General features: G+C 43.8%; 1 protein-coding gene across 1 annotated transcript in view; it reads left to right on the forward strand.

The window, feature by feature from the left end:
* Positions 1-539: 539 nt before the first annotated feature.
* Positions 540-13,216, forward strand: part of HADH (hydroxyacyl-CoA dehydrogenase) — a 61,852-nt gene continuing 49,175 nt past the window's right edge. The window contains exons 1-2 of the mRNA XM_025212776.1: positions 540-564; positions 1,180-1,469. Of these exons, the coding sequence (XP_025068561.1) occupies positions 540-564; positions 1,180-1,469 (315 nt within the window). The remainder of the gene's footprint in view (positions 565-1,179; positions 1,470-13,216) is intronic.

Below are 13,216 nucleotides of genomic sequence, written 5' to 3' on the forward strand. Positions count from 1 at the left end.
ACTCTTTCCTGCCTATGCAGGGGGTCGGACTCGATGATCTATTGAGGTCCCTTCCGACCCTAACATCTATGAATCTATAAGAGCAAGCCATGTGTGAAAACACACCTATAAAAACGTGTGTCCAGAGCTTTGGTAAATCCCTTAGGGATATAAACCTGAGTGTATTTTTTAGTAACATTTACATTTAGGATTTAAATGTACAGTCACAACTTGCTTCCAGCTTTCATAGCCTATTGCCTAATATATGTTGTATAAAACAATTATTTTGGGGGCCAATTGTTTGTCCCCTTTAATATGAATTTATACATGTACTAGTTGGACTGAGAAGCACCTGTACCCTACAGAGAAGAAAGACCAATAATGTCACCGTGCAGAACAAATTGTGCTTGAATATTTGGTCATCTGCATCTTACCCATGAGATTTGAGCCTAAATTCATTATATAATAAAGGGCTTAGTCCATCTTTCTGTCTGTCCATAACACTCTTGGAGCACTCTGATTGGTTAGTGAAACAGCCAATCAGAGTGTGGAGTGCCATCATGATGGAGGAGATGGAGTGCAGAGGCAAGGCCCGCAGCGCAGGCCTCACCCCACTGTCCTGGCGGCGCTCTGCTGCCTCCAAGGAGTGGGGCTGGGGATGCGAGACCAGCGGTGCTGGAAGCAGTGGAAGCATGGGGTACTGGCAGAGGGGGATGGCAGGGCAAGCTCCCCTCTGCTTCTGGGAGGCAGTGGTGGTGCTCTGTCTCCCTTCCCCCTCCCCCCCCAATCATTCTTGACGGGCAGTTTGCTAGTATTTAATAGCTACTGCTAACATAGTTACCAAACGTGATCATCCTGTGAAATTATTTCAAGATGTTTAGAGGTAATTATACTCTAATGGTGTGTTCTGACTGAGGACTTTCAAATGCATTACAAACACCAATTAAGCCTATTGGGTATCTTTCATATCCAATATACAAATTAGAAAGTTGAGAGACAAGAGTTGCCCACATAATGAGTTAGAATGAATTGGAGAACAGAGTAATCTCTCTCTCTGGCTTCAACTTCTGTGCCTTAATTACAAAACCATCCTCTTTTTTGGACTCTTATTTCCTGCTCTGGTTGTAGGTGTGGAGGGCTATTAACACATCCTCTTGGAAAATAAAGCAATTCAACTTGGATTCCATTTCTCTCTTTCAGGAATTGTATTTGCACCTTATGGCCCAGTATGGAAGCAGCAGAGGAAGTTCTCTCATACAACTCTTCGCCATTTTGGATTAGGGAAGAACAGCCTGGAACCTAAAATTATTGAAGAACTGAAATATATTAAGGAAGAAATACAAACACATGGAAAAGAGCCATTCAACCCCTTTTCAATCATTAGCAATGGAGTGTCCAATATTATCTGCACTCTGGCTTTTGGCAGGCGCTTTGATTATGAAGATGTTGAGTTTACGACCTTGTTGAGTCTCATGTCACGTGGCCTACAGGTATGCATAAACAGCAGTGTAATTCTGGTCAACATCTGTCCTTGGCTTTACTACCTCCCCTTTGGGCCTTTCAGAGAACTGAGGCAAGCTGAGTTAGATATTACTGCTTTCCTAAAAAGAATAATTGCACAGCACAGAGAGAACTTGGATCCAGAAAATCCCCAGGATTTTATTGATATGTACCTCCTCCAGGTGGACGAGGAAAAAAAGAAAAACAAGGAGAGCAGCTTTAATGAAGACTACCTGTTTTTTATCATTGGTGACCTTTTTATTGCAGGCACTGACACCACCACTAACACACTTCTGTGGTGTCTCCTCTATATGTCTCTATACCCAGAAGTACAAGGTAAATGAGACTGACTTAACTATTTCTACTCTCCTGCAAGGCTTGCAACATACTGCTGCATTTTAGCACAAAGGTGTGCAAGAAAGCCAGTTCAGTATCTGATAGCATGTTGTGAATAGTTATAAATATGCATCTGTAATTTAAAAGATTAATATTTAAGGTGCCTCAATATCCTACCATTCAGATTTTGTGACCCTGCTGTGATTTGATTTCTGCCTGAAACTTTCTTAGCAAAAATATCTGATTTGGTGCCTGCCTTCTCCATCCCTTTGGGATGGCAACCTCATACAGCCATGCGACAGTTGCCTCTCATAATGCTCCTGTTCTTTGCAACCATTTTTTTTCACATCCTAAATATTCATGAAGTGGTGGCAGCTTTCAGGACCCCAAATTGTAATAGTTAGTTTGACTGGGAATTTCTTGTTTCGGGCAACATTCTTTTCCAGGTAGTTCAGGGGACCTTTGTGCACTGATCGCTCCATGACAACTGGGTCATCTTGTTTTCCTATAGCAGGCTTTTGGGAATCCGTCAGCATATGCAGGGGTCACCCCCTTCTGCGCTCCACTTAGCTTGAAAAAGGATACTGTATTATCTGAAAGCTTGCTAGAAACATCAACCCACCTCCAAGTTGGTTTAATAAGATATCAACTCGAACCAAAAGACTCTGTCTATCATGTACAAACTCCAGACCAAAATGGCTGACCCCAAAAGAAAATTCCCCTTACACAGTTTTCCAGAATGTGTGTGTGTGCTGCACATGTGTGCAGACAAGGTTCCTTGGGTGAATTTGATATCTTTTATTAGACCAACCCAAATGGTTGGAGAATAGTTATTAAGCAAGCTTTCGGGTTCAAAAACCCTTCGTCAGGCTAAGGAAGTTTCAGCAGTTGGTGTGCTCTCTTCCTGGATGGAATGAAAAGTAAAGAAGCCAGGGGCTGGGCTGGGGAGTCAGTTGCCAGGCAGATTATAATGTGTCAAAAATCCAATGTCTATGTTTAGTCCATGATCTCTAGTATCCAGGAGGTTGATGAAATGGAACTCATAGGCTCGTCTCTGGGAAGTGTTGTGTAAGTTTCCCTTGAGGATCAGGACTGAGAGATTGGAGAGAGAGTGGCCTTCCTGTGAGAAATGTGCCCCCACCGGTAATTGGGTATTCCTGTCTTTGATAGATTTCCGGTGTGCGTTCATTCTGGTGTGCAGTTGTTGTTTGGTCTGTCCTATGTATTTTCCATCAGGGCATTTGGTGCATTGGATGAGGTATATTACATTTCTGGAGGTGCAGCTATAAGATCCAGGGATGCTGATGGCTCTGTTGTGGGGTGTAGTAATTGTGGGGGTGGTGGAGATGTGTTGGCAGGTTTTGCATTTCTTGTTATGGCATGGTCTGGATCTTTTTGGTGTGTTTTGGACTTCAGGAAGTTTGCTTCTGGTGATGAGGTTGGCGAGGTTCGGTGTTTGAAGGCTAGGATGGGTGCACATGTGTGCAGTATTTTACTAATAATACACATTCTGGAAAACATTGTGTAAGGGGAATTTTCTTTTGGGGTCAGCCATTTTGGTCTGGAGCTTGTACATGATAGACAGAGACTTTTGGTTCGAGTTGATATCTTATTAAACCAACTTGGAGGTGGGTTGATGTTTCTAGCAAGCTTTCAGATAATACAGTATCCTTTTTCAAGCTAAGTGGAGCGCAGAAGGGGGTGACCCCTGCGTATGCTGACGGATTCCCAAAAGCCTGCTAGAAACATGAACCCGCCTCCAAGTTGGTCTAATAAAACATATCAACTTAAACCGAAAGACTCGGTCTTTGTCAGGGGCAGGCAAAATATGGCCTGCGGGCCAGAGCTGTCCCACTAAGCCATTCTGTCCAGCCCGTGGGGCCCCTAAAAATTTTAGAAAAAATATATTTATCTGCTCCTGGCTGCCTGTCAGAGATGACAGGAGCCAGAGGCGGTAGGACCCAGAGGAAGGCTGGCCCGGCCCCACCCCACCTCTAGCTCCTTCCCATCACTGCCCCCCCAACCAGAATCCTCTTCCTGCTGCAACTTTCACTGTTTCCCTGCACACCCACCGGCTGCTCCAGCACCACATGGCCCCCAGCATCACTGGCTCACAGAAGCATAGCCCTGCACCGGTACTCTGGGGCCAGGAGTGTGTGTGTGTGTGATTGCACATGCATGCGTGCACGGAGGAAGGGAGTGTGTGTGTGTGTGTGTGTGTGTGTGTGTGTGTGTGTCTGTTCGTAGGGGAGTCCCACATGCACACTCCAGCATACACGTATACCCACACCCCACCTTGCAGTGCCATACATGCAGACCCCTTCACACACTGTAGCCACCCCCCCACCCCCACCCCACATAGCCACACATACAGCCACATGCTCCCTTATCCCACACCCACACAACTATCCACCCCCCCAGACAAACCCATGCCCTCCTTCTCCCAAAATATATACAAGAGGCAGACTTCATTTTAAGCTATTGTCGAATCACCTCCGTACGCACTACACAAACGCATGTAAATCAAAACAAAAAGATTTTTTGAAATCTAATTAAAGTGTGATGTGGATGTTAGATTTTTAGAATATAATTTGGTATTTTTCTGGTTCTGAGATGGCAAAATCCCTTGCTGAAAGGAGTACTTCCAGGGGCAAGGGAAGGGACTTCTGGTGGCAAAGGTCGAGGGTTAGGGGGGCAGGACTGGGACAGAGCTGTGGGGGGATAGGAGGGCCTGCCCCTAGGGGCACCTGCCCCAGCCCCACTCCCTTCCTTACTGTGGGGGCCTTGATTTGTGGCCCCCATGCCCCTTTCCTCCCACATACCCCTTCCCCCCCCTGCAGGCTTACCAGCCGGACATTGGCCTCCAAGCTGCCAGGATGCATATCAGCAATCGGATCGGTATCGGCTGATATGGCTGGTTAATAATTGGCCATCAGTACTGTCCAAAAAAATTTTTATCAGTACACCCCTGCTTCTGATGAGTCTCCCCCCCGGCCTCGAAATAGTATATCATTATATCTGTCCACAGCCTGACATTGCAGTACTGAAGAAACCTTTGCCTGCTATATGTCAAGATTTTTCATGATAACTCCGAAGACATTGTCCTAAATATTAACATCGGCTAAAAACATTTTCTAATAATTTTTAACCAAATGTCTTGGTTAAAGTGGCTAAACTAGACTTAGTGGAAGTGCATTTATAGAATCATAAAATCATAGAAAATGACAGTTGGAGGAGACCTCAGGAAGTCATCTAGTGTAACCACCAGTTCAAAGCAGGACCATTCCCAAATATATAAGACAAGACTTTGTCTACCTGGGTATTAAAATCCTCTGAGTATAGAGATTCTACAATCTTTCTGGGTAGCCTGTTCCAGTGTTTCACTGCTTTCTTAGTGAGAGAGTTTTTCCTAATATCTCACCTGATTTTCTTTTCCACTCAAGAGCAGACCCCCTATGTGTAGAATATATTTGCACTGCAGAGGCCAAACATTCCTGGCCTCATTGTAGGACTGCTGGATGGGACAGTGCAGCCTACAGGGCAGAGGAGGGAAGGTGTCAGCAACTTCAGGTATGTCAGGGATGATGAAGGGAATTATGAGCGCAACAGAAAGGACTGCAAGCCCCTGGTATATCCATGATGCATCCAGCCCTCCAATGCTGTGCCCAGTTCCAGTCCTCACACCTCTGCAAGGAGAGGTAGGGACTAGAGAGTGTACAGAGAAGAGCAACAATGATGACTGGCAGCCTGGAGGGGCTTCCGTAGGAGACACTGAGGCCAGACCTGATCAGTGCAGAAAAGAGATGCTGGAGAGGGGCACTCAGTAAATCCATGGGGATTTACTGAGTGTCCCTCTCCAGATAAGAACCAGGGGTCACACTATGAAATCAATTTAAAACCAACCCTAGGCAGTTCTTTATCCCCCAGCCAGGAATTTGAGCATGGGGCTTGTTGCCCCAAGACCTGGGGGCAGCTGAGACAGGGAAGGCAGTAGGACTGTGGCATGGGGAGTGCCCCTGTGTTGGGGGTGGGCCAGAGGGGCCACTCCAGAGTCACTCCCTCCCCCTACTCCCTGTGTAAACAAGACAGGGCTCCCTCCAGGGACTGCTCCGGCATCTGGGCTTCCTCTCCCCCCCTCCCCCCCTTCCCCGCACTGTCATCTGCCTCCTCCCCTTCCAGAGCTGGAGAGGACCCTGGTATCTGGGCCTAGCCCCACTAAACTCATATGCCTTGGATACCTGGCTCGTCTCTGGCAGGCCCCACGTGCAGGGATTGTAAACAATTCCTGAAGCAAAGTAAATGATTGGAGCTTTAGGAGGAGCTGTTCCAAGGCAGCTACATATCACTAGAACATGATTTTGGGGCCTGGGATTATCGGTACATGTGCTTAGCAGCAGCCTTAGTGTAAGATACAGGTTACCTCTCACCACTGGCTTAAAAATTCGACTACTGCACTATTCCTGTGAAGATCTGTATTGGTCTAAGCAAACCTTCTGCTGAACCAGGCAGAGAATGGTGATCCTCTTGTCACTTGAAATGAGAGTATACTGTTATATAAGTTTTGCTAGACAGCTTCAAGAATTATAACCAGTTTACACATTGCCCTGTAAGTAGCTTTACAACACCTCAGTCAAGCCTTTTAATTTAGACTGCTCTTGTTTTAAAAGGGCGAGATAATAGTTTATTGCCAAATTTAATCATAAGCCTTCAGGTAACAATACAAAATAGATCAGTAGTCCAGAGATTAAGTGAGTCACTTAGTTCAAACTTAACACTTTTCCCCCTAATTCAGCCACTGCTTGCCACTGTAGGCCGAATTGACCCTTGGTCTGATTTAATACAGCAATTCTTATACTGTCTGTTTTATTAAGTTGGAACAGGATCTTTCATTTAAAAAAAAAGCTTGCTCTCTACCCCTCTGTATTTTAATGCCTTCGTTAACAGTAAAAGCAATTACATGAATTAGAAATGTTCTAGCTATGGGATAGCATTCAGAAGGCTTTTGAGACCCATGTCCTTGAACACTATACATGTGTTAGTGCTAGTAATTCTGATGCAAATCAGTATTATTGTCCTTTTGTCTCCTGAACCCCTTTTATTTCTGCTTGGCCTTTCTGTAGTTGAGGAAACCTGAACTGAGCATGGTACTCAAGGGACATGTACCATTCTTATTATGCTTTTGTCCTATTTCTAGTATTATCTTCTGTATCGGTCCATAAATAACATGATGTTTCTGTCTGCTTCCATTTAGCCTGTCCTAGTCTTACAAAGCCACCCTATTTCCTGCTGCTTTTACTTCATTGCTTGTTATTGGGGGGATTAGGCACCTCATAGAAGTAATATCTGCCATGGGAGGGCAAACTTTTTCTGGCAAAGAGAATGCTAGGTTAGAAGGGGCAAAAAGGAGGGTAGAGAGTTGTTCTCACTACATGCTGGAAGGTGTAGCACTGGGTTGGACTCTCATGACCTAGAGAAGAAAAAGGTGTACAAGGGGAGAGAGAAAAAGGGAAAACAGACCAAGACCCACATTAACTTGACACCCTTCCTTGATTTCTAATAATCTATGAGACTTCTAAGTGTTAATTTTGTTAAATAAGCAAATAGGGTAGCAGTTTGGCTGTCAAATTACAAGTCTGGAAGTCTTGTACTTTGTAATCAGCACTGCAAACAGCAAAATACCTGGGTGGTTATGCAAATCTCAGCAAATCCTATAAACTTTTCCTACAGGATGAAGCACTAATTGTACTGCGTATGATGACAAATGAACATCCAGAAGACCCCTCCTCATATAATATAATTCTTTTCTGTCTACTTCTTTCTTTCTTTCTGGATATGTCAAAATCTATCGATGACCACAGCTGTCCTGGTATTTTAAATAGCCAAATGGGCACTTGACAGCTATCACCAATAGGACATGGAAACTTCTTATTGAAGAGGCATGTTTTCTGTACTTCACCTGGGGTGATATTTCCTTAGCAAACCCATAGATGGCAGCAAGAGTCTGTCTTAGGAAGTGAAAACTGGTGAATACCTTTCTCTGAACTTTTTCTTGCATTGAACTGACAGGCAAACTTTGATCAGTATTGAAATGTAAAAGTGCAAGTATGGCTGGGCAATGATATATGGAACAAGCAGAATACTACTGTCAACCAGGGATTTCAAGAACATTTGTAGATAATTGACTTTTTTTTTTTAAGATTGCAGATACCTTGGAAAGGGCAGCAACTTCATATGCATGTGAAAAGCAACTTGTTGCATAGTGAATGTTGTTGTAATACAAAGAGGTTAACAACTGTAGATGATGAATCTTCTGTGCTATGATACCTTCTTTTTATAGGCTGAAAAAAGAATCTCGCACATTCCTTCAGTTACTTTAACCTCAGTGTGTGATAGATGCAGGGAATCTACTTTCATTTTTACTTGGCAGTCTGTGCTGTGTGTGCTTGGAAAGTCTTTCCAACTCCACCACAAACCACTGAGTCATATTTTTTTAAAAGGGATTGTAGTGCATGAGGTAGAGCTCTGAACCAAGACCCTTGGAATTACTGCCCTAGCATGGGTAAAATAAGCAGCAGCTGTTAAAGCTTCCCATGCAGTTCACTAACATACTGCAGCTCAGGGGTGACAAGGTAAAGTCATACTACATACCCAGTGTCCATGACCCTTTTCTTTTTGTTCATGGTGACAGTCTTGGTGGTTCACATGCCTTGCATTTTTTTTTATTTAATGTTGGCTGGAAAGTGGATTATTCATCAGTAATGAGGCCAGCAGAAGCTGATATGATCGCATGCTCTGACTTGCGTAAGATGGGCTGTAGGGCTTCCTGAATAAATCTTGTTTGAACTGCAGCACATCTTTTGGGGAAACGCATGCAGTTCCCTCTCCTGTTTTAAATTGATTGTGCTTCATTTCATGTGGCTCAGTGAGCAGATATTAAACAATAAGAACTATGCACTTGACCACCTAGAGGTGAAAGGCTCTAGTCCCCTATTACCAGTACTCTCAGATCTTTGGCTATACGATGATTGCTCGTAACCTAAAACTGAGGCTAAGTCGACACCAGCAAAATGCTTCATCCATGTTAAAAGCTATGTATTGGGAAAACTGTGATTGTTTTTACTTTTGTTTCTCTTGAAGAGTTTTCTTATACTGGTATAACTGTCAGTTCTTGGGACTTCTGCTGGCACGTTTGGGTCAGACAGGACACACCCTATTTCCATATAACTGTTGCCAGATGTCTGCAGTGTAGTTGGGCCTCAGAAATGTGCTGTTGTCTTTCTTTCATCTTACTTTTGCTGCATAGAAAAGGTCCATGCAGAAATCAGTGCAGTTATTGGGCCGGACCAAGCTCCTTCTCTTGCTGACAAGGCTAAGATGCCCTTCACAGAGGCAACCATCATGGAGGTACAACGAATGACCGTTGTTGTTCCTCTTTCTATTCCTCGAATGGCCTCAAAAACTGCTGGTAAGTGTGTCTCTTAGTAGATTATTTCTTTTGTGGCTGAAATTACTGGTGAGATCTCAGGGAGCTTACAAAGATCAGTTATTCAGTAATAGATGTAAGCTCAGTGTAAAATGCCATTTCTTGAGAACAGAAGAGCTAGGAGAATTAATCTAGCCATGCACTATGGTTGGCACAAGATTCCCCAAGTGTTTCATAATTAAAAATGAGCTGGAACTGCGTAAGCCTTTGTTGACCAGCCCACCCTTTGGGAATTGAAAATCAAGATTTCCCCCCTTCCTTTATAAAACAAACATTTCTAGCCTTCTCTTGACCGTCTTGAAAACGTTAATTCAGTGCAGTGCGATTGCTCAGCTTGAAAGGAATGTGCCAATATTGCAGAAATATGTGATCGTTGCTCTGCTCAAAACACTCGTGCATTTGGGTGTGATGACAGTACAAGTTCCCATGTAATTGATACCTCCCATATTAACATTACTCTTCTTGCAGCCCACCAAATGCCCGTGTTTAAATGAATTAGCACCCAGTGCATCAGCGTTGAGTGCTCTCATGTCCCATCCCCTACTGGTACCTTTAGGGCTGGGGACAGACATTACACTTGTGGCCACAAGCTAGCAGAGAGGCCACAAGCTAGCAGACAGCAGATTTAGACTGGACATTAGGAAGAACTTCTTCACAGTTAGAGTGGCCAACATCTGGAACGGACTCCCAAGGTAGGTGGTGCTCTCCCCTACCCTGGGGGTCTTCAAGAGGAGGTTAGATAGGCATCTAGCTGGGGTCATCTAGACCCAGCCCTCTTTCCTGCCTGTGCAGGGGGTCGGACTCGATGATCTATTGAGGTCCCTTCCAACCCTAGCATCTATGAATCTACACGTAAACCAGTTTACATGATCAGAAACTGGTTTAAACCTGTAACAGAACAGACAGTCAGTGCACATAAACCAGTTTGAAAATGGCTGAAACCGGTTTGAGAGAAACCTGGTTAAATGTAGCATCACACTTAACTGATTTCAGTCAAACCGGTTTGTGCAATGTCTGTCCCATTAACTTAAACCAGAGTCCCCCAGCATCCCAGATGCTTTGCAGGGCTGTCTGCTGGAACAGAGCAGGGTTGGCCCTGACCCTCTCCTTCCTAGCTGGAGCGTTATCACTGCTCCAGCTGGCTGAGGGACTGCAACAGCTGCCAGGCTTACCCTACCCTCCTCCCTACTGGCTGCTAAAGCAGGGATCCCCCCTCCCGCCCCTCTCCAATGGCAGGGATCCCAGCGCAGCGATCCGGCATCTGGCCATGCTCCCCCCATGCTAGCTAATGCTGAGGGGTCTGTGTAGGTCTCTAGTTTCACTTGAATAAAGGCAGAGGGCTAGTGGCTTGCAAATGCACCCTGCAGATAAGAAGATCTTTAAACTAATGAGGGAGATGTTTTCTTTTGTAGGGCTTGATGGGCTGATAAACTTTGTTCTGATAAACAAACTGCTGGGTGCAATCTGTCAGTCTTCTAGAGGGGACAGAGAAAGGTGTTAGAAATGACTTGGTTTGCAGACAGCCTGCAAGAAGATGGGGAGATGGAATCTGCAAGAAGACAGGGAGATGGAGATTGAAAAGCTCAGTATCAGCAGATGCAGGGTGTGGTAACACTGAGCAGCCAGTGGGGGAAAAGCCTAGAACTGCAGGCAGGCTGGGGGTTAAAACCCTTCCCTAATCAGAGCATCCTGTCCTGTGTCCCCCCCCAGCGTCCTGCCTCCCTAGCCATGTGCCCCCCTCAGATCAACACTGTAGAAGGAAGGGAGGGCTGCTCTAGCGCCCCCCACCTTCTAGCCTGAGCCACTGCAGGCATTTGCCTACATTTCTGGAATGAAAAGGGAATGTCTGTCCACCTCTAAATTGGTTCAGGCTTTGCAGGTTAGACTAACCTGCAACGATTGAATCAGTTCAGGCTCAGGCTTTTTGAATGTCTGTCCCAAGCCTAGATGCTTGCAAGTAGATGCACTGTAGAGTCCCCTTATCACTTCTGTTAGAATCCTCCACAGTAGGGAAGGAGGAAAAATGGGCCCAGCAACCATTGCTTTGAGTGGGATTCCTGTAGCTGCTTCTTGACAGTATCTGCTATCACCAGTATTCTGACGGCATGTTGAGTAAGACCAAGGAGAGAGGTAACTTGACTGCGGCTTCCCCATTCCCTGTTGATCCTTGGCAGTCGGCATACCTTCCAGCTCTAGCTTGATCTGGGAGCCGATGCACAGGCAGCCCTGACCTGTGATGTGTGCATATTGTCCACAGTGAAATTCTGGGACATTATTGCATTTTATTCTGTCTTCTGTTAAGCATGAAATTTCGTGTTTGCTCTTGTCACCTGTTAGATATCTCCTGTCTTTGTGTTTTGATGTAAAAGTACTGCAGGGATATACTATTCCAAAGGGCAGTGTGATTGTGCCCAACCTGTGGTCAGTGCACAGAGATCCTAACACATGGGAGAAGCCAGATGACTTCCAACCAACAAGATTTCTGGATGAAAAAGGCCAACTAATCAAAAGAGAAACATTCATCCCTTTTGGACTCGGTAAAATATTGAGATATAGTTGGAGTGGGATTTGTTTGAGGTGTGGGATCTGAGGGGTGAAATTTTAAATGATGTGTGTGATGTATGCTGATTATTTAAGGCTATATTATATATTTTATATTAATGGTTATATATAATATTTTATAATATAAATATTTTAAAGTTTTTAGAAGTATCCTGCCCAAATTAGTAGTCTAATTTGGACCAACATATTTGGACTGATCTCAGTGTGTGCAGTCTTCTTCAGTGTTCTTGGCTTTGTAGTCTTAACAACATTTTCTTTGTGGCAGGATGTATGCCTAGTGTCATGTCAAAGCTAAGTGAGATGTCAAAACGAAGACGGTGAATTTTAGCAAGTTCAGATCTGAATGGGAGCTTGAGTCTCCTTTTAATTGGTACATGGAAGTGTGGAAATTATGGCATGTATAAAAATTGTATGCATAGATCAATAGTTGATCAAAAAATCAACTATATATGAGAATATTATTTACATTTCAAATCTTTCTTAAGGTAAACGAGTGTGCATGGGAGAGCAGCTGGCAAAAATGGAATTGTTCTTGATGTTCGTAAATCTCCTGCAAAGTTTCACGTTTTTGTATCCTGAGAATGCTAAAAAGCCCCATATGGATGGAAGATTTGGTCTAACATTAGCTCCTTTTCCATTCAATATAATTGCTTTGAAGAGATGAAGAAGCTTCAAAAAAAAACAACCCCAAACCAAAAAACCCAAAACCTGAAATGAAGAGATGTTGCACTTGGATTCAGCTTTATATAGTTAATTCCTTTCATTCCAAAAGAATTAATGCTAAGTGTGAAAATAATTAGCTGAAGGATAATGAGTGTAAGCAAACTAGTAACTTAAGTTAGCTTTTGAGTTCCACAAGTGAATTGAAGGTAAGGTTTCAGTTTGATATTAAAACTTACCTTTTTTTTTTTTTGGTCCTTTTGGGATGTGGCTGCCTAACTAGATAAACTCTAATCTTAGGACCAGGAATCAAACATATACTTAATGCCTTATGAATTTCAAAATGTTCTGTAAATAATTGGCAAAACAAAAATGAAGGACGTGAGTAGCTATTTGTAGAATAATCATTAAGTGACATAAGGTGTTTATATCTTTAGTACAAAGCAACTTAGTGACTAAATATGTTTTAAAAATTATGTTTTCCCTGCCCTTGAGGAACTCTTTTGTGTAAGTAACTTGCACTTATAGATGGGACCAAACCAAAACTCATTCCTAAATATTGTATCAGAACACTCTTTATACTGATGCTTTTCTGGAGCGTACCCTGAATTTTCTTGGTGAGCCCTAATCTTGCATTGTCTAATAGATCAGACTAAAATCCCAGGTCCAGCACATTCTGGGAGCAGTGAAAGAGTG

Source organism: Alligator sinensis, unplaced genomic scaffold (assembly GCF_000455745.1).
Source record: "Alligator sinensis unplaced genomic scaffold, ASM45574v1 scaffold66_1, whole genome shotgun sequence".
Taxonomy (NCBI): Eukaryota; Metazoa; Chordata; order Crocodylia; family Alligatoridae; genus Alligator; species Alligator sinensis.